Raw genomic sequence first — 21658 nt, 5'->3', positions numbered from 1 at the left:
TGTGGTGCTTTGGGAGCTCGAAAAAAGGCACTTTTCGATCTTGCAACTTCTCATGGTTGGTACAGCCAAGTGTAACTCACAGTCGTGGCATTATCTGTGAAAACTGGTGTATATTAAATAGTTAAATAGAAAAAAAATGTGGCAGAACGATGCAAGGGCGATGGACGTCAAGTAGGAAATGAGTGCGACGTTTTTTTTTTTTCAGCGGCTCGCTGGTTACTATGCGCGTTGCTATGTGTGCGTGCATCAGGAACCCGGATGTCCGACCGTACATATAGGCACTAGCTTGTTAACTAGCTAGCTTGTTCAGTTAACTAATGTTCATTTATGTTTCAGTCTTTCGAATGGCTCCATGAATTGGTAGTTTATAGATTAAAACTATGTCTGTGTGTAAGGTTTTCTCCAGAAGAATGCACAAAACATTAATTTAAAAACAACATATCCCCATGTTTTTATTTTTTGTGTTGAAATTCAACAGTGACATTGTAATACACACATAAAACTAGTGGAGTTTCCCCGTCTGAAATCTGGCCTCAAAAAGCATTTCTTTGACCTTTCAGAATGGAAATTCGGAAATTCTGAGTCGAGCACAGCATTCTTGAAACCAAATAAATGTAATTTACAAATTGTGTAAAAACTGTCCAGATTTATTGATTTATTTATATATTACTCTCATATTTTGTGATTCTTTTAGGGAGGTGGTTTTGGTCTTGGAGGTCTGGTATGTTTGGTCACATTTACTACTTATTTATAGCTTTCCATATATTAATTCATTTATTCCAAGAAAGATATTTTTCAACAGTACACAACAGAAGTGAGTAGGTCCTATGACTTAAATGTCAAATGATGCAAAATTTCAAATAATAAAAATGATATGTATGTTAAGAAAAACAGATTAAATCCCACTTCAGCTCATCCCTGTGCCACATTCATTTTAATCCTTCTCTGGGCCACTCTGTCTTGAAGCAGTCACAGTTCTAATAGGTAGGTAGGTTGAGTCAGGTCAACTGGACTTTAGCTCTTCATTCTGAAAAGCTTCAGTCATGAGAGGCTCAATTATTTATCCTCTGTTGGGTCACTGATGTCACAGTCGTGCAAAGAAAGACGTTGAGTCATTGATTACCAGAGGTCACTTTGCTTTAGTGTAGAGGTGGGTGATACCGGGAGTTTATTGATCCGATACCAAGTAAATACAGGCCCAGTATTGCCGATACCGATACTTTTTCATATTTAAGCTTCATAGATCCAAAGGATCCAAAAGACCTAGGATAGAATTACACCAAACATTGTATGTGACAACAAAATACTTTATTATCACAATCAACATTTTTGTTAAAAAAAAATATCACTCAACACAACTTAAAACAAAATCTCCTGAGGTAGAGGTCTGACAAACCACAGTACAAGGGTGCGCTGCTCCGTGTTGTGTGACACAGCGCAGCGCTGCTCTTACAGACAGAGAGTAGACTTTGATGAATGACTTTGATGAATCAGTCAGTGCGTGCGGGAGAGAAAAAAGCTTGAGTATCGATATTTTTACACGAGGATTGTTCAGTATCAATACCAGTGTTGGTATCGATATTATCGATATTAGGATCGATCTGCCCACCTCTACTTTAGTGTGAGTTGTCATTGTTCTTTGCTTCACTAGAGGAGTGGTGACAGTGAGCGTTGTGTCTCTGTGGTATTGATGAAATGGTAGAATTGGGAGGTAGTATCTCGGCACCCACCCCTGTTGAGAGAAGGTTTCATCACTTTAACAAAGACGGCTTCCTTGTCACCGCTTTGAAACCATCCACGCAGAGTCCTGAAGCACAGGACTTGGCCCTCCTGTGTTGAGCTATTCGTTTGTCGAGTGGGTGTTTGGTTTCTTCATTGTAGAGCTCGCTGCATCCATCAATCACATAAACAAGATCGTGGATGTGCGGTGTGTCATTTTTGGGGCAAACCAGTTTTGTCTGATGATGTTGCTGGGGTTGAAAATCCTCCTTAGTTTCTCAAAAATTCCAGGCAATCTGGAATTACAGTTATTGTTGGGAAAGTGTAGGTACACGGACCCACAACAGGGGGCGCAAATGAACGGACAATGGATGAGGTCAAATAACAACACTTTACTGTTGTGAATGGGCAAAACAAATACAATCAGATTACAACAATAGACAAAAGCCAAATCACAAAAGGTGTCGTGTGGGCAGGCTCGAAGATAGGAGACGTCTGTCCAAAGCAGAACCGGAACCACACGATTTCCTCCGCCACCAGACCCCGGGAATACTGGAGCCGCCAAGTCCCGAACTCCCAGGTGGCCACTGCCTTCGTGTGTCGGACCTGGTACTGCTGGCGAGGAACAAAAGAACAATTAAATGTGGGTGCGTCTGCACCCAGGAATCCGCACGGCAGGAAAACTACCTCCAGCACTCGTTGGAAAAGGAGTCAGCTAAACAACTCACAAAAGTCACAAAAGATCACTGTTAACCAGTCAGCTGAGCACGTTACCTTCCAGGTAGAACGATATCTCGGCAAAGAGGTGGAGGCGTCGTCCTGCTGATATTCCCCTGCTGATCAGATGATGGGTAACAGCTGTTGCAGGTGATGCGTGACAGCTGTCACCCTGGCTGCTCCTGTAAGACGACTGCGCCCTCTCGTGCCTGAAGCCCGCACTTCAGGCAGGGCGCCCTCTGGTGGTGGGCCAGCAGTACCTCCTCTTCTGGCGGCCCACACAACAGGACCCCCCCCTCAACGGGCGCCTCCTGGCGCCCGACCAGGCTTGTCCGGGTGGCGGCGGTAGAAATCGGCCAGGAGGGCCGGGTCCAGGATGAAGCTCCTCTTCACCCAGGAGCATTTTTCGGGGCCGTACCCCTCCCAGTCCACCAATACTGGAAGCCCCGGCCCATCCTACGGACATCCAAAAGCCGGCGTACAGTCCAAGCCGGCTCGCCATCGATGATCCGGGCAGGAGGCGGTGCCGGACCCGGAGTACAGAGGGGTGAGGTGTGATGTGGTTTATCCGGGACACGTGAAACACAGGATGGATCCGCGGTGAGGCTTCAGCTTCCGGCCTCACTGCGGATCCATCCTGTGTGGACTGATGACCTTAAGGATCTTAAATGGGCCGATGTAACGGTCCTGTAGCTTGGGGGAGTCCACCTTGAGGGGAATGTCCTTTGTGGATAACCACACCTCCTGCCCTGGCCGATACGCAGGGGCCGGGGCCCGCCGACGGTCTGCATGGGCTTTTGCCCTCGTCCGGGCCTTTAGCAAAGCAGAACGGGCGGCACGCCACACCCGACGGCACTTCCGTAGGTGGGCCTGGACCGAGGGCACACCGACCTCTCCCTCACCACCGGAAACAACGGGGGCTGATACCCCAGACATACCTCAAAAGGGGAGAGGCCGGTGGCTGAAGACACCTGGCTGTTATGAGCATACTCGATCCAGGCCAAATGGGTACTCCAGGCCGCCGGGTGCGCGGCAGTCACGCAGCGCAAAGCCTGTTCCACCTCCTGGTTTACCCGTTCTGCTTGCCCGTTGGTCTGAGGGTGGTACCCGGACGAGAGACTCACCGTGGCCCCCAGTTCCCGGCAGAAGCTCCTCCAGACTTGCGAGGAGAACTGGGGACCGCGATCGGAGACGATGTCTGTTGGAATCCCATGCAGCCGGACGACGTGGTGGACCAGGAGGTCCGCTGTCTCCTGGGCTGTTGGGAGCTTCGGGAGGGCCACGAAGTGGGCCGCCTTGGAGAACCGGTCCACTATCGTGAGGATGGTGGTGTTGCCCTGGGACGGCGGGAGGCCCGTGACAAAATCCAGGCCGATGTGGGACCAGGGGCGATGAGGCACAGGCAGCGGCTGGAGTAGGCCTGGTGCCCTGCGATGGTCAGCCTTGCCCCTGGCGCCGGTGGTGCAGGCCTGGATATAATCCCGGACGTCGGCCTCTAGGGACGCCCACCAGAAGCGCTGCTGGACAACTGCCACGGTTCTTCGCACCCCTGGATGACAGGAGAGCTTGGAGCCGTGACAGAAGTCCAGGACTGCAGCCCTAGCTTCTGGTGGGATGTATAGTTTGTTCTTCGGCCCAGTTCCGGGGTCCGGGCTTCGTGCCAGGGCCTCCCGGACGGTTCTGTCTACGTCCCAGGTGAGGGTGGCCACGATAGTGGACTCCGGGATGATGGGTTCCGGTGGATCCGACAACTCCGCTTTGACTTCATCTTCATGTACCCGGGACAAGGCATCCGATCTCTGGTTCTTGGTCCCGGGACGGTAGGTGATCCGGAAGTCAAAACGGCCAAAGAACAGTGACCAGCGGGCTTGCCTGGGGTTCAGCCGCTTGGCGGTCCTGATATACTCCAGGTTCCGGTGGTCAGTGAAAACCGTGAATGGCACGGACGTTCCCTCCAACAGATGTCTCCACTCTTCAAGAGCCTCTTTCACCGCAAGGAGTTCTCGATTGCCGACGTCATAGTTCCGTTCGGCCGGGGTCAACCTGCGGGAAAAATAGGCACACGGGTGAAGGACCTTATCGGTCTTCCCGCTCTGGGAAAGCACAGCTCCTATCCCTGAGTCCGAGGCGTCCACTTCAACCACTAACTGGCGACTAGGATCGGGCTGCACCAGAACGGGTGCAGACGAGAAGCGCCGTTTCAACTCCTTGAACGCGGCATCGCAACGATCCGACCAGGTGAAGGGGACTTTTGGTGAGGTCAGGGCTGTCAGGGGGCTAACTACCTGACTGTAGCCCTTAATGAACCTCCTGTAGAAATTTGCAAAGCCGAGGAACTGTTGCAGCTTCCTACGGCTAGTGGGTTGGGGCCAGTCTCTCACCGCCGCAACCTTGGCCGGATCAGGAGCGACGGAGTTGGGGGAGATGATAAACCCCAGGAAGGACAAAGATGTGCGGTGAAACTCGCACTTCTCGCCCTTCACAAACAGCCGGTTCTCCAACAACCGCTGCAGGACCTGACGTACATGCCGGACATGAGTCTCAGGATCCGGAGAAAAGATGAGTATATCGTCTAGATATACGAAGACGAATCGGTGCAGGAAATCCCGCAAGACATCATTAACTAATGCTTGGAATGTCGCGGGGGCGTTTGTGAGGCCGAACGGCATGACCAGGTACTCAAAGTGACCTAAGGGGGTGTTAAATGCCGTCTTCCACTCGTCTCCCTTCCGGATCCGAACCAGGTGATATGCATTTCTAAGATCTAGCTTAGTGAATATTTGGGCTCCATGCAGGGGCGTGAACACTGAATTCAACAGGGGCAACGGGTATCGATTACGAACCGTGATTTCGTTCAGTCCCCTATAATCAATGCATGGACGAAGTCCGCCGTCTTTTTTACCCACAAAAAAGAAACCTGCACCCATCGGGGAGGTGGAATTCCGGATCAACCCGGCGGCTAAAGAGTCCCGGATGTAGGTCTCCATTGATTCGCGCTCAGGTCGTGAGAGGTTGTACATCCTGCTGGACGGGATCTCAACACCTGGAACCAAATCAATGGCACAATTGTACGGACGGTGGGGGGGAAGGGTGAGCGCCAGATCCTTACTGAACACATCTACAAGGTTGTGGTACTCCACCGGCACCGTCCCTAGATTGGGCGGGACTCTGACCTCCTCCTTAGCCTGGGAACCGGGAGGAACCGAGGAACCTAAACATACCCGATGGCAGGTCTCGCTCCACTGAACCACTACCCCGGACGGCCAATCGATCCGGGGATTGTGTTTTAACATCCAGGGGAACCCTAGAATCACGCGGGAGGTAGCAGGAGCCACAAAAAACTTGATTTCCTCCCGGTGATTTCCTGACACCACCAGAGTTACTGGTGGTGTCTTATGTGTGATTAGAGGGAGTAGGGAGCCATCTAGTGCCCGCACCTGCACAGGCGAGGTAAGCGCCACTAGAGGGCGCCCTACCTCCCTGGCCCATCTGCTGTCTAACAGATTCCCTTCAGAGCCCGTGTCCACCAGTGCTGGGGCCTTCAGGGTTAAATCCTCATAAAGGATTGTCACTGGGAGTCGTGTGGCAATATTTGTATGTCCCACGTGAATGTTTTGGCCCACCCCTAACCCAGTGTCTAGGGGCGGGCGTTGGTGTTTTAACCGCTCGGGGCAGTCCCTCACTTGATGCTCTATTGAGCCACAAACAAAGCACGCTCTGCGGACCAGCCTCCTCTGTCTCTCTGGTGCCATAAATGTGGCCCTGCTCGTGTCCATAGCTTCGTCAGCAGGGGGAGCTGTCACCACACGGAGCGTAGAGGCCGTGGAGCGTGGGGAGGGCGGAACTCGGTCGGAACCGGAAGGGAGAGGGACGGCGCGTGCCCGGCCACGCCCTTCGTCTCGTTCCCGACGGCGTTCTTCTAACCGATTGTCTAATCGTATAACGAGATCAATAAGCCCGTCTAAATCTCGCGGTTCGTCCTTGGCCACCAGGTGCTCCTTCAGAACTAACGACAGTCCGTTTACGAAGGCGGCGCGGAGGGCAGTGCTATTCCAGCCGGACCTCGCAGCCGCGATGCGGAAGTCGACTGCATAAGCAGCTGCGCTCCGGCGCCCCTGTCTCATTGACAGCAGCACGGTTGAAGCGGTCTCTCCTCTATTTGGGTGATTGAACACAGTTCTGAACTCCCTCACAAACCCATCATATATCAGAAGGAGCCGCGAATTTTGCTCCCAGAGCGCTGTAGCCCAAGCGCGTGCCTTGCCGCGAAGCAGATTAATCACATAAGCTATCTTACTAGCGTCAGTCGCATACATAACGGGACGTTGTGTGAAGACGAGCGAACACTGCATAAGAAAGTCCGCGCATGTCTCCACACTACCCCCGTACGGCTCTGGAGGGCTTATGTATGCTTCAGGGGAAGGTGGGAGGGGTCGTTGAATGACCTGTGGAACGTCACTGTTGCGCACAGGATCGACAGGAGGGGGAGCCGCAGCAGTGCCCTGAGGACGCGCTTCCACCTGCGCGGCGAGAGCCTCCACCCTGCGGTTAAGGAGGACGTTCTGCTCGGTCATCAGATCCAGCCGAGCCGTAAAAACGGTGAGGATTCGCTGCAACTCACCGATCATTCCTCCTGCAGACGCCTGTGCGCCCTGCTCTTCCATTGGCCGTTCAACAGCCGGTTGACGCCCCTCGGGGTCCATGACGTTGGCCGAGATATCCTGTTGGGAAAGTGTAGGTACACGGACCCACAACAGGGGGCGCAAATGAACGGACAATGGATGAGGTCAAATAACAACACTTTACTGTTGTGAATGGGCACAACAAATACAATCAGATTACAACAATAGACAAAAGCCAAATCACAAAAGGTGTCGTGTGGGCAGGCTCGAAGATAGGAGACGTCTGTCCAAAGCAGAACCGGAACCACACGATTTCCTCCGTCACCAGACCCTGGGAATACTGGAGCCGCTAAGTCCCGAACTCCCAGGTGGCCACTGCCTTCGCGTGTCGGACCTGGTACTGCTGGCGAGGAACAAAAGAACAATTAAATGTGGGTGCGTCTGCACCCAGGAATCCGCACGGCAGGAAAACTACCTCCACCACTCGTTGGAAAAGGAGTCAGCTAAACAACTCACAAAAGTCACAAAAGATCACTGTTAACCAGTCAGCTGAGCACGTTACCTTCCAGGTAGAACGATATCTCGGCAAAGAGGTGGAGGCATCGTCCTGCTGATATTCCCCTGCTGATCAGATGATGGGTAACAGCTGTTGCAGGTGATGCGTGACAGCTGTCACCCTGGCTGCTCCTGTGAGGCGACTGCGCCCTCTCGTGCCTGAAGCCCGCACTTCAGGCAGGGCGCCCTCTGGTGGTGGGCCAGCAGTACCTCCTCTTCGCTCTCAGACTGCGGGCTTACTTGTAGTTCCTAGGGTTTGTAAGAGTAGAATGGGAGGCAGAGCCTTCAGCTTTCAGGCTCCTCTCCTGTGGAACCAGCTCCCAATTCAGATCAGGGAGACAGATACCCTCTCTACTTTTAAGATTAGGCTTAAAACTTTCCTTTTCGCTAAGGCTTATAGTTAGGGCTGGATCGGGTGACCCTGGACCATCCCTTGGTTATGTTGCTTTAGACGTAGACTGTGTTTCATAATTATTGTATGGCCTTGCCTTGCAATGTGGAGCGCCTTGGGGCAACTGTTTGTTGTGATTTGGCGCTATACAAGAAAAAAGTTGATTGATTGATTGATTCTGGCGGCCCACACAACAGTTATTAGTATTTATTATTAGCGTTGGTGTTCAAACAGCCGGTCTCCTCTGTGTATGCCGGATCCCATCAGATCTCAGAAGCTAAGCAGTGCGGGACCTGGTTAGTACTTGGATGGGAGACCTCTTTGGAACACCAGCGGCTGTGTGTGTTTCTGCGGGTAAAACTGGAGTTGCGTCAGGAAGGGCATCTGGTGTAAAACGTGTGCCAAAATACTAGAGGTGGAACGAAGTCACCATCAAGTCACTCTCAAGTCATGAATCAGCAAGTCTCAAGTTTTAATGACCACCATTTGTTTGCAAGACTTGACATGACTTGACAGTGACTTCGTCCCACCTCTGGAAAATACCAATGCGGATCTGGCTGTATCCGCTCTGGCGACCCCAGAAGAAGAACGGGAGCAGCCAAAAGCACAACACTAACATTAGTGTTGGTATTCCTTCTGCTTCTTGCAGATTTTTCCACAAATGTCTAGTTCCGATATCTACAGACATTAAGAGCCTTCTTCAGGTGCGGCTGTTCCTTTTCTTGGGCCTGAGAACATGTTGGGATGTTTTCAGCCTGGAGTTGCAGGGATCTGATAAATCCCAGTTTGGGTTCCAGTAATTGGTGGAAATCAAAAAGGTGTGTGTGTGTGTTTGCTTCCTGTAGACCCCGATCTACAAACTCCTGTCCTCATTTAAGTGAAGATCATAGTCCAGAAATGGCAAACTGGTGTGAGCTTGAAGTTGTGATTCACTGAGTTGATTTCTTCTTTGGAAGCTTGTACCTCCTGGGTTTTGATTTTGACCCATGTGTCATCCACATATCACAACCTGTGGTTTGGCAAACCTTTCCCAGCACTGAGAGCAGTGTAATACCCCTGTAGTTTCAGTCTATATGATCACCCTGTCCTTTCCAGAGTTTAACAAGTCCTTTCTTACAGTCCAAAGGAATGATACCCATCCAAAGATGGTTTGATATTCTGGAGCTTTCTCCACCTGTGCCTAGATTTTCAACATAAGTTTTCTAAAGTATTATTATTTAATTGTCCATAACAGGAAACACTCTACATATCATCTTGGATTATAATGTGCATACTCACTTCTTCTGTGTACCACATGTTTAATAACACTGCCTTGTCATTGTACATGGATATATTATCATGGCTTAAGATCCAAATTGTTTCCTGTGGATTGAACACTGAGGTAAAATTAGCCGTTTTAACAATAAGGTGATGTTTTGTTTCTGTAGAATTTTAGACAAAGCCCTGGACAATATGATCCTTTCAGCTCTTCCAAAGGAGAAAAGGGAGAGAGAGTAAGAGTCAGCACACACACCACCACCACTATTATCATGATTATCCTCATTTTAAAATCGTCATCTATTGTGTTTAATATGTGCTTAAAAATTTAAAAGGTGTGTCTTTTAAAAAAAAGATGTTTGAAGAGAATTGATTAGTAGCTACAGACTGCTCCTTCCCAAGTGTAGGACCAACAAACTGAAAAACTCCTTTGTTCCTCAGGCCATCAGACTGTACAACTCCTCACTCAGGGGGAGGAGGAGTAACAGGAAGACAGAGGACGGGAATGAGAGGTAGTAGTAGTCAGTAAACCAGTAGCGAGCAGCATTTCTGGTGTTTATATTTGTGTATTTGTATTTATATTTGCAAATTGTTTTTTACTTTCACTTTTGATACTCTGTGTGTTTCTTACCCTGTATGCTGCTATATAATGCTGCTGGAATCTCAATTGATTAATAAAGTTCTGTCTAATCTAATGTAGTTATTTCAAATTTCATTTGAGGGAGGCCATTGCCAGCACAAGTTATGTTGGACAGAACTGAACACCTCCATACAAAATAAATTAAGCCCAAGTAAGATCAAGGGGATAACTTGTTTAATCAGTGATGGATGGATGGATGTACTTCTTACAGAATATATATGTAGATTTGTGACAATGACAGATGAGCTACAGCTAGCTAAATATAAAATGTACTGTATCTCCACATAGAATTAGAGGTATGACTGCAGTGATCTGCGTATCTCATGGGTAGGTTCAGTGTACAAAGAGTTGGGACTGACAGTCCCAAAAAACTTTACCAAAGTCACCATTCATATCTGTTGATGGGCAGATCCTGGAGGTCATGAAGAAGTTCCCTTCTGGAGGAACAGTCATGACAGTTGTGTCTTTGCATGCTGAAATCAGTAGAAGGATTGCAAAGGCATTGGCTGTGATGTCTAAGCTTGACCAAAGCCCAAAGAAGAGCGGAGACTTGATGATAAACACCAATATATGTGTGGCATGCTTATGTCCTTCAAACCCATGCGTATCAGTCTCTGTCCGTGTGTGCATAAAGTCTGGAGTTGCCTTGACAACAGCAGACAGATGAGTTCTGTAAGGGAAGGCAGATAAGAGGGTAGCTGAAAGCTTCACCAAGGCTGTTGAAATCCTTCTGGAGGAAAACAGCGGGGCGTTTGACCTTCGGTAGCTGATAAGGCTGCCATGTTTTGGTTTAGACAGAGAGACAGAAATTCCATTTGCAGCTCCTCTGACTGTCAAAATCCAATTTATGCATATTCCCTGGTCTCCAACATCTTCCTTTGCAAGGCAGATATTTGCTCCGAGATGTTTTCCAACTTGCTTAGAGTTCAAAAGTTAACACAGTCTGAGATTATACCGCCTTGCCCACTTCATTAATCATGACAGACAGATGTGGGGTTGTGGTTCTGGTAGCAGCTGTCTTGCCAATTTTCCAGTAGGTCAGGGCAGTGCATAACCCAATCAGCCCCAGCCCTCTTACCATAAAAGCAAATAACAAATAAATCTTCAACGTCTTCCGCGGAGAGTGGTGCCAAGCATGCAGTGCACCACTTCTCCCAGGCATTGAGAACATAGCCTGCAGGATATGTTCCATCTGGGCACGCAGGGTCCCCCAGCCCTGATTTTCTTGTTGAAAAAATGGTGTCAGTAGCATTGAGAGACCAGATGATTCCATGGTTATTCCCAATATAGCTTGAAGAATTCACAGTCTGGTGAAGTTGGGACTTTTGAAGGTTGGAGCAGAGATAGAAAAACACAGAGAAGAGGCGAGAGGAGGAGGAGGAGGTGCGATCGCCCTTGCCGAAGTCCCAAGCCAGTATGCTTCAGACTGCTTCATTGATTGAGACAATGGCCCTGCTCCTGTAGAAGTTGAACTTCACTCAAGAACAAGATCCTCTGGTTTAAGTTCAGGGAATTTGCAAGTATGACTTGAACCAGGCCAGTACTAGTATGATAAACTGTGAGGAAATGGTAGTGGACCAAAACCTTTGGAGACTGCAGAACAAAAGGACACTAAAGGACAGAAAGAGCAGAAGGAGAGAGGACTCACAACATGAACAGCACACAAGTGAGGAAACTTGAGATAGGATTCACTCGCCACCATAGACAATGCTTGCTCAAGAACACTGAGTGACTCTGCGATGCATCCCGTCGTCTTCTTTGACGAATGACTATCGTTGGATGTGAGTATGGTTTTGCTGTGTTTATCTTTTATTCTGTTTTCTGGTATAGACCACAATACCTTAATTTGACAGGGATCTCCTGGAATAGATGGAATTCCTGGACTGCCTGGACGACCGGGGAGAACTGGACCTCCAGGATCAGCTGGCCAACGGGTAAGTCGATTCAGAACAAAATGAACTTCACACTGACCTGGCTGAGACTTATTACATGTACAGTAGATATGACCAAAAATATTTATTGACTGTTTTGTCTTTTCCCAGGGCCCTCAAGGAGTCCCAGGTGACATGGTAAGAAGTAACTTGTGAATTTAGAAGTGAAACCTTCTGATGGACCGTCATGCTGGCTGAGTGTTTGGGCATGTAACCTTGATGTTCTGTCTTTGATTGTGGTCCAGTTAGTGCAGCAGATAACTGAAACAATCCTTCGCTTGGTGATACAAGCATCAGATTTGGCATGAATGTTCTTCATAAATCGGTGTTTGAGAAAAAACTGCAGGCCACTTGAAAATCCAATATGGCAGCCATTTAGGGGTCAATGAAGAATTATACAGGGGTCAAAATTTAACAATGCTCCAATCATATTGAAAGCTATACCACATTATGTGTCTGATCAGAAAGATTCCAAAAAGGTATAGTTTGGAAAATCTGTGACTGAATGTTATGGAGTCATTAGGTAAAAACAGCAAGAATGGCGACAAAGGTCAATTTCACTTTGTACAGGGGTCAAAAGTTAAACTTGCTACAATTTTGGTAAAAGGTGATGCAAATTATTGGTTGAGCTAGTAGGATTAATAAATGGAATAGTTTTGACTGTGTTGAATGCTTGGTTTGCAAAGTACATGTCAAACAATGTCGTGTAAATATGTTACCCTGTAATGTGACAACTCAGCATGACACATGGTGCAAACTATTCCTTTTTAAAACCCTGTTAACCAATAATTTGCATCACATTTTACAAAGATTGGAGCAACTTTAACTTTTGACCCCTGTACAAACTGAAATTGACCTCTGAGTACATTGACAAACTCATACCTTTTTGCAAGTTATAAGCATGTGCGGAAAGCTAAATATGTTGTGAATTGACTAACTGACATGCTATGATGATCTGAGGATCCAATATAGGCCAGTTTACACTGTTTATTTCACCACACTTTACATAATCTATCCTATTTTCTCCACTCTCAGTGTGCTTTTATTGGCATTATTTAAAAAAACAAGATTTGGTCTTCAAATATTTCCAAAAAAGATGGGCTGGCTTACAATCAAGGCTGTTATATATTTGGTCTAATACAGTATTCAGTTCACATTAATCCAACTTTAATGTGTATTCCTTATACTGTACTTGAATATTTAAGATTTTAAATATTTTTTTGCATGTATTCATATATATACATACATTTACATGTCCCTTTCAATGACAGGGTCCACCTGGTGTCACTGGTCCAAAGGGACAGCGAGGAGAGAGAGTAAGTCCAAAAGTCTGTAAAAAGAATTTAAATGATTCTGAATCAGTCATGTTGTTTGAGCTCACCAATCAGCAGAGGTGGGAAGAGGTCACCATCAAGTCTTTCTCCATTCATCAATCTGCAAGTCCCAAGACAAGTCTCAAATCAGCTTACAAACAATTGGTGGTCATTATGACTTGAGACTTGACTTCTGACTTGCTGATTCATGACTTGAGAGTGACTTGATGGTAACTTTGTCCCACCTTTGCCGATCAGTTGATGACTTGCTTTTTTCAAAGGACTGTTGTACCCCTTTGAGTCTGGTCTGCTTGAGGTTTCTTCCTCAGAGGGAGTTTTTCCTTACCACTGTTGCCTGTGTGCTTGCTCTGGGGGTTAGTAAGGTTAGACCTTACTTGTATGAAGCTCCTTGAGGCAACTCTGTTGTGATTTAGTGCTATATAAATGAAAATAAATTGAAAAAATTGAAAACTTGTAATGTGAATCCTTTTAGGGAGAACCAGGATATGTCGTAACGGGCACAGAAGCCAATTTTGTGCCTGGAAGAAAGGGTGAACCAGGATCTTCAGTGAGTCTTTAAAACAGACAGTTTAGCAGTATTTCAGCACTCTGTGTTTGGACAAACCAACTGTTATTTACGGATTTTGTAGGGTCCTCAGGGTGCTCCGGGTGTACCAGGCGTTAATGGATCTCCAGGTCTGCCTGGCCAGCCAGGACCAACAGGATCACCAGGGTTATCCATTAAGGTGACAGACATTTTATTTTATTTTAAAATTCAAACCAAACAGAAAAGATGTTTACTGTGCAAATCTTTATATACTGTGTACACTAATGAACAGGAACAGTATAATTCTGTCTTACGAGGGTCATCTGAAAAGTTCTGCCTCCTACACGATTATTTCAATAACAAGCAAGATACTCACATGAATCACATATCTGGTAAAAGCTTGTAATATTCTCTGTCAGGCAGTGTCATTACTTTTCCAAGGAGTCACCTTCTCTTTCCGCACGTTTACTACACCAACGCCAGACAGGTTTTTGCATCCCATCGGTGAAGAAATAGTGTCTTCTCTCAGCACCAGTGACACACAGCTGCTTGCACATCTGCGTCATTACTGGAAGGGCATCCCTTCAGGTCTTCTTTCAACTTGGGGAAAAAGGAAAAAAGTCAAAGTGCATGAGATTTGGACTATACAATGGCTGTGGTAAGATTTTGTAAGAATTTGAGCCGCTGCAATGCATCCTGTGATTGCCAACTCAGTCAGAGTTGACAGTTTTGTGGTGTTCCAAAAATTTTATAAGGTCTATGCCATTGCAGACGCAAAATAAAACAAAATCCTAAAATATCATCGGCTGTATGAGCATGAAAGCAATGAAAGAGTGTGTAGAAAGAAAGTGACTTTTACCCATCCTTGAACTTGGTATGCAAGGTATGCATCCCAAGAATGCTCCCTGTGAGTTTGAAGACCCTGGAAGTAATAGGACTGGACTTATGCTGAGCACAGACAGACGGATGGACGCAAAGACTTCACTTTACCTGATGGCCATATTTTGGCCTCGGGTAAAAATGGATGAATTGTCGTCCTTCAGACTTCTTAATACAGAGAGCTGTAATGACATCCACAAACATATCGCTATGAAGAACATCCATTCCTCAGTGAATGTCCACAGGTGCACGACCCTCCACCGTGAGGAATTAAAAAACATCATGTTCTTTCAAATGCAGATCCAAGTATGTTGCAATTTTTCATTGTCCACTTTGCGTATGTGTTCTGTCAATATGGAAGTAAATCTGTGCCATCACAGTTTGAATATGAGTTTTTAAGGTTGAATGTTTTTAGCATCACAATCAGAGTTTGAAGTTGAATTTCTAAGGTTGAATTTGTTTAGCATCAAAATATTCAGCCTCAAAAACTTCAACCTAAAATAAAAAATTCAACCTCAAAAAATTCAACCTAAAATAATCAACCTAAAAAAAATTCAAACTCAAAAAATAGAAAAGCAGGGAGAAGCAGTCGATCGCTGTCTCAATCATCCAATGGCACAGATTTACTTCCATAGTCCATAGATGATTGAGACAGCGATCGAATTTTGAGTTTGAAATTTTTTGAGGTTGAAATTTATTTTAGGTTGAAGTTTTGAGGCTGAATATTTTGATGCTAAACAAATTCAACCTTAGAAATTCAACTTCAAACTCTGATTTTGATGCTAAGAACATTCAACCTTAAAAATTCAAATTCAAACTCTGATGGCACAGATTTACTTCTATATGTCAAAGACAATTCTGACAGTCATGCTTGAAATTGCTGGCAAAAACTGTTTGGTGTAGTTATAGTCAATTAGTAAAGGAATATTCTTATACCAGTTTAACTTCAGTCTTTTGCTTGTTGCGTTGGAGGCAGAACTTTCCAGCCAACCCGCTTACAATTTGTATTATCACATATGCAGTGGTTTAGTCCCACTTTATATTACAGTATCATATTTGATAGTCTAATTGGTTTTATGTTTTTTTTTTTTTGTAGGGAGATCCTGGGGAGCCTGGAGCTAAAGTAAGTTTTACTGCCATTTCTTCCTCCTTCATTAGACTCATTTACAAAGATCCCAGATAAGAAGTGCTAAATTGCGTGGGCATTCCAAATGTTCCCACATCAGGGTGGAGGCAGTTTTGTGCGTGATTTATTAGGATTAATTGCACAAATAACAGCGGGCAGTAACGTGACGTAGACAACCCGCCTGATTCTTCCATCTCTGCCTCCTCAGCGGAGGGCATGCCAGTAGGATTGAGGAGATCCTCAAAGTGTTCTTTCCGCCGTGTGACAATATCCTCAGTCCAAACGAGGATGTCCTCTCAATGAAGATGTTGTGCATATCAGTGACCATAAGTTTAAAAAGAAATTCAATCGGCCTCTTGCTGGTATGCGTCATGTGATTTATTATGCATGAACTCTGCTACATAATCTCCTATTTCACACGTTAAATTATGTTGAATCCAAGATATTTCGGCAAATTGGTGAATAATTAATGACTTATAACTAGGGAATAACTCTGTTGTGTCTGATGACTTGCAGACGTTCATGCTGGTTATATGGTCGCAAATTGAGCTTAAAACGGATGTTTGCAACCGTATAACAGCATGAACGTCCGCAAATCATCAGACACAAGGGGGTTATTCCCATTCTAATTCAATTCCATCATTTGCACGGTTTATTTTTCTGTAGGTAATTCAGTTGGCGAGGCTTACCGTCAAGGCAGCATCGCTCCAACAGCAGTCAGGATGCGGAGTAATCCATCAAATGTGAAAAGCCATCAAATGTGAAACAGTAATTCTGTATCAGAATCCACATCAATACTTTTGTATGGTAGCTTTCACCCATTTCGGCGTCATTGTCGGTACACGCTTTCTCTCGCTCTCAGCTAACAGCGCCATTATAACATCTGTGTAGCAGCACGCGCAGCTGGTGTTCTGTGGAATTGTGCATCTTGTCGCATAAAATTTAGAAAATTTAAAAGTGGTCTTTTTTGTGAAATGTTATCATTTTAGGTATTGTTATATATCAGAGTTTCAATATTTGTATTGGTCTCGGTTCAGTCATTGCTAGAAATGATCAGTGCATATATACTATAATGTGCTAGAGTGTAACGCTAGCGACAACAGTTGGAGGTATCTTCTTTAGTCTGCAGAAGCTTGAAACAAATAAATTCCGTCCATTAGTTCCAGGTATTATTGAACAAGTAATATAATTATTCTATTGAAGCAGAGTAGGCGATATAGCTAAGGTTTTGACACAAATAAATCAAGGACTTATTCTCAGCGTTACGCTTGCGACAGTTTTACCTTGCTTTAGAAACATGATGTTTTTTCTTGGAAATGACATTTCTACCTTTACAAAAATGTATTACTGTGTGTTAGTATGAAGCACAAACAAACAAACTGACAAAATACAAGGTTATTTCTTTAACATTCAACTTTAAATGATAATGCTAAATATCAATGTCACACAAAATTGATGAAAAAATTGTTATTTTTGGGGTAAATTTCGAGCATATCTCTGGAACCGTGCGGAATTTTTCCATGAAAATTTCAGTACCTGTCAAAGAGACTATAGGCAACTCACAGATAAATCTGGATGGTGCTAAATAAAATAATGGCTTGTTCATGACAAATGCAATGCAAATCAGCAGTTAGGCTTCATTATTTTTGAACTTGGCCATAAATCGACAGTTCCACGTCCTGACACTATTGTTGCGCAGTTGCGCGGAGGTCTGGCCTCTCAACAGGAATGACATCTCATGAGAACACCGGTAATGGCACGGAGTAATACATCCAAATGTGAAACGGTCGATTATTTTGCCACCGATATTTTGCGATATTATATGGTCTGAAATCTCACACGATTAACCAATCAGATTTGCAGAAAAAAATGTCATTTCATTTGAATTAAAGCTATAGAGCCACCCAAATTTCCCGAAACTGACTAAATTTTGTTGGGAAGGTGTCGTAGCACGGACCCACAACAGGGGGCGCAAATGAACGGACAATGAATAAGCCAAAAAGGTAACAATTTAATGTTGCGATAATACACAACGAAACGTTCTGTAATCTGCACAGTCAATTTAACACCAGGTGACGTGTGGGCAGGCTCGAAGATAGAAGACCCCCGACGAGAGAGAAGCTGCGTCCCACACGGCTTCCACCACCAACGGTCTGAAGAACACCGGAGCCGCCAAGTCCCGAGTCCCCAGGTGGCCTCTGTCTTCGGCTGTCGACCCTGGTACTGCTGGCAGAAAGCAGAAATATGATGAGTGAGTGTGAGTCCGCACACTCAGTAAATCCACAGTTTACGAGGGAGGAAGCGCCTCCACCTCCAAGCACACACTCGTGCAGCTCCTGTTTGAGCACTTATCTGGGTGGGAGGTGTTGCGAATCCGTCGCTGAACACCTCAAACGCCACCTCCACAGACGAGTCTCACCGACAGGAAAACGGCTGCAAAGAAGAGTTTAGACAGATACACAGTCTTAAGTTCACAGAGAAATTACCTGGGTGATGGTAGTCGATTTCTCGGCGGGGAGGTGGAGTTGCAGTCCGGCTTTTATGGTGGTGATGATGAACGAGTGACAGCTGGTGCAGAGGATGAGTGACAGCTGTCACTTCTTCTGGGTCTGGCGCCCTCTCGTGCTTGGAGCCCGCACTCCAAGCAGGGCGCCCTCTGGTGGTGGTGGGCCAGCAGTACCTCCTCTTCAGCGGCCTACACAACAAATTTACTGAAATCCAAGCATTATAACATCAGTTTATTTTAGAAATGTCTTGTGAATTGATAAAGACAACATATTTATCTGTGGGGAATTCCATAATGAATATTTTCTTTTTAACGCTGTCTGCAGGAGGGTGTATACGTGTACACATGCGCAAGCTTAAGAAAAGACAAGAAGTTACCTTTTTTTTCGTGTCCCCGGAAAGAGGTGAAACTAAAAACAACGTTCAGTTGAGTACTCTTGGAACAGATTGAAGAACAGTGAAGAAAAAAAACTCAAAACACACCAAGACAACACCCAAAACACACAAAACCTGGCTTGACATGTCATACCATAACAATTACGGATGATCAAATTAATTTACTTTCACAGGCGGAGTGAGTTATAATAACTTATACTGCCTCTGTTGCTTTAAAAATTCCTAACAGGGTTTACGTGGAAAGCAAGGTTTTAAAGGAGACAAGGGCGAGAAGGGAAATGATGTAAGTGCCTAGATGATTAATAAAATTTAATCACAAAACAAACTTCATTTGCAAGTCCCTTCTTTACAAAACAATTGTATAATATAAAATAGATTTTTCCCCTTTTTTACAAATGCTTTTCTTACATACAAACTCTAAATCATAAACATTATTAGGGTATTGCAGGTTTACCCGGTCCGATTGGCATCGAGGGAGTGCCAGGGCTACCAGGTCAGAAAGGAGAGAAGGTAAATGTCTGTTACTGATCCAAATCTTACAGCTTTTCACTTTCATTGGGCAGCTAAAAATACTGTATATGGTTGTGCCTGTCAAACATTTTACAGGGAGAAGAAGGAATTGGCATACAAGGTATTCCGGGTCCTCGTGGAATGCAGGGAGAAAAGGTACATATGGAAGAAGCAATGAAATATTGTAATTTTCACTTTCTTTTTTCTACTGGATATTGAATTAGCATGTCCAAATGTCATCAACATGTCATGTTTTTTGTTTTGTTTGTTTGTTTCTTATGTAAGCTGAGCAAGATCATTTATTCTACCAAACTCATTTTTATATACAGTCAAATTATATTGAGTGCATTAATCTGAAATGTTGTATTTATTTGGTGTTTGAATTGTCTTTATTCTTCAGGGCAATGTTGGCCTGCTAGGACCAGTGGGCCCAAAGGTATCCACTACATCGTCAAATGAATAGTTCTATATATATATATAGAAGTCTATATATACAAGGTCTGTCAATAAAGTATAGGTCTTTTTTATTTTTTTCAAAAACTATATGGATTTCATTCATATGTTTTTACGTCAGACATGCTTGAACCCTCGTGCGCATGCGTGAGTTTTTCCACGCCTGTCGGTGACGTCATTCGCCTGTGAGCACTCCTTGTGGGAGGAGTCGTCCAGCCCCTCGTCGGAATTCCTTTGTCTGAGAAGTTGCTGAGAGACTGGCGCTTTGTTTGATCAAAATTTTTTCTAAACCTGTGAGGCACATCGAAGTGGACACGGTTCGAAAAATTAAGCTGGTTTTCTGTGAAAATTTTAACAGGTGATGACAGATTTTGAGGTGATACTGTCGCTTTAAGGACTTCCCACGGAGCGAGACGTCGTGCAGCACTCCCAGGCGCCGTCGTCAGCCTGTTTCAAACTGAAAACCTCCACATTTCAGGCTCTATTGATCCAGGACGTCGTGAGAGAACAGAGAAGTTTCAGAAGAAGTCGGTTTCAGCATTTTATCCGGATATTCCACTGTTAAAGGAGATTTTTTTAATGAAAGACGTGCGGGCGGATTGCAGCGTCGGCTCGCAACCGCCGCGATGCTCCGCCACAGGAAAAACACCTCCGTTGGAAGCCTTAAGGGCAAGTTGGAACATGTCCAGCTGTTAAACAATTTCTCATATACTCACTCCACTGAAAGCCATCAAAAGCCGCCTGGATTTTACAAATGGTTATCAACACAGAGGTGTTTTTCCTGTGCCGCCGCACCGCGCCGGCTGCGTCCCAACATGCGGACTCGTCCGCAGATCTTTCACGTATGCTGGAGGTCATTTTGTAGGACTCTAGCAGTGCTCATCCTGTTCCTCCTTTCACAAAGGAGCAGATACAGGTCCTGCTGATGGATTAAGGATCTTCTACAGCCCTGTCCAGCTGTCTGGTCTCTTGGAATCTCCTCCGTGCTCTTGAGACTGTGCTGGGAGACCTAGTAAACCTTCTGGCACCTATTGATGTGCCATCCTGGAGGAGTTGGACTACCTGTGCAACCTCTGTAGGGTCCAGGTACCACAACATGCTACCAGTAGTGACACTGACCATAGCCAAAAGCAAAACTTGTGAAAAATCAGTTAGAAAAGAAACCATTCCTGTTTTGGGTGTCATTGCCCCTCTAGGTCACCTGTTGTTAATTTCATTAACACCAAAGCAGCTGAAACTGATTAACAACCCCCTCTGCTACTTAACTGACCAGATCAATATCCCACAAGTTGACTTGACTTGATGCTATACTCTGATTAAAAAGGGTTCCCTTTATTTTTTTTGGAGCAGTATATAAAACGTAAATGTCTGTTACCTTCATATATCTTGTATCTTTAATGAACTGATATTTTTCTGCCATTTTTAAGGGTGAACGAGGAGATCAAGGCATCCAAGGAGTCTTCGGACCTCGGGTGTGCACTCCATCATTATGTCCTTTTCAGTAGCTACCCATGAATTCCTGTATATTTTACCCTCAGTCAAATGCATATGAATTAATTTCAGTTTATCTTTAATGAGAAGAAATCAAACCTTATTAAATCAGGATGATTACAGTAAATGTCAGTGATGAAAGGATTCAGAACCGGTGGTTTATTTGTACCTGCAGGGAAAGAAAGGCTTCAAAGGGGAGCATGGGGACAAAGTGAGTCCCCCCCCCCCCCCAACCCCACCCCCACCCCCCACCCTCACACACGTTGCATCCTTTAAGTTAAAAATATTCACTTCGTCAATAAATATAATGAAGTCAAATGATCAAATACAGTTCTTTATTTTTTCCTTTTTCCCCCTTTTCTTTCAATTTTTAAAATACGTTTTTGATTTTAAGGGAGACAAAGGAGAGATTGGCTCAGTTGGACAGCAAGGACCATCTGTGAGTACTTTTGTCTTTTTGTTAGATGTTCTTGAAAAAGCCAACTTTATAATACCACCAAGATTTAAAATATCCATTCATATTTATTTGTTGTTCACGTAGATACATGTGTGCATAGTTCTTCAGCACCCCAATGAGGACCATTGCCTTGTTTTTTTGTAAACAGT

The 21658-nt window shown here is 45.2% G+C and overlaps 2 protein-coding genes across 2 annotated transcripts in view; both read left to right on the top strand.

Annotated features, from left to right (window-relative positions):
* The window catches only part of col7a1l (collagen type VII alpha 1-like), a 98425-nt gene extending 86344 nt beyond the window's left edge, over positions 1-12081 (top strand). Inside the window, exons 31-33 of the mRNA XM_034163955.1 lie at positions 11771-11835; positions 11944-11970; positions 12078-12081. Coding sequence (XP_034019846.1) covers positions 11771-11835; positions 11944-11970; positions 12078-12081 — 96 coding nt within the window. The remainder of the gene's footprint in view (positions 1-11770; positions 11836-11943; positions 11971-12077) is intronic.
* LOC117504315 (collagen alpha-2(IX) chain-like) overlaps positions 1-21658 on the top strand; it is a 49550-nt gene that overhangs the window by 2751 nt on the left and 25141 nt on the right. Inside the window, exons 4-18 of the mRNA XM_034163753.1 lie at positions 695-721; positions 9432-9497; positions 11755-11835; positions 11944-11970; positions 13104-13148; positions 13639-13713; positions 13796-13891; positions 15668-15694; positions 18828-18881; positions 19037-19108; positions 19205-19264; positions 19509-19544; positions 20989-21033; positions 21228-21263; positions 21447-21491. Of these exons, the coding sequence (XP_034019644.1) occupies positions 11968-11970; positions 13104-13148; positions 13639-13713; positions 13796-13891; positions 15668-15694; positions 18828-18881; positions 19037-19108; positions 19205-19264; positions 19509-19544; positions 20989-21033; positions 21228-21263; positions 21447-21491 (594 nt within the window). The 5' untranslated portion in view covers positions 695-721; positions 9432-9497; positions 11755-11835; positions 11944-11967. The remainder of the gene's footprint in view (positions 1-694; positions 722-9431; positions 9498-11754; positions 11836-11943; positions 11971-13103; positions 13149-13638; positions 13714-13795; positions 13892-15667; positions 15695-18827; positions 18882-19036; positions 19109-19204; positions 19265-19508; positions 19545-20988; positions 21034-21227; positions 21264-21446; positions 21492-21658) is intronic.

The sequence above is a fragment of the Thalassophryne amazonica genome, chromosome 22, assembly GCF_902500255.1.
Source record: "Thalassophryne amazonica chromosome 22, fThaAma1.1, whole genome shotgun sequence".
Classification (NCBI taxonomy): domain Eukaryota; kingdom Metazoa; phylum Chordata; class Actinopteri; order Batrachoidiformes; family Batrachoididae; genus Thalassophryne; species Thalassophryne amazonica.
Note: the sequence above shows the minus strand (reverse complement) of the source record. Positions and strands in the feature narration are given on the sequence as shown.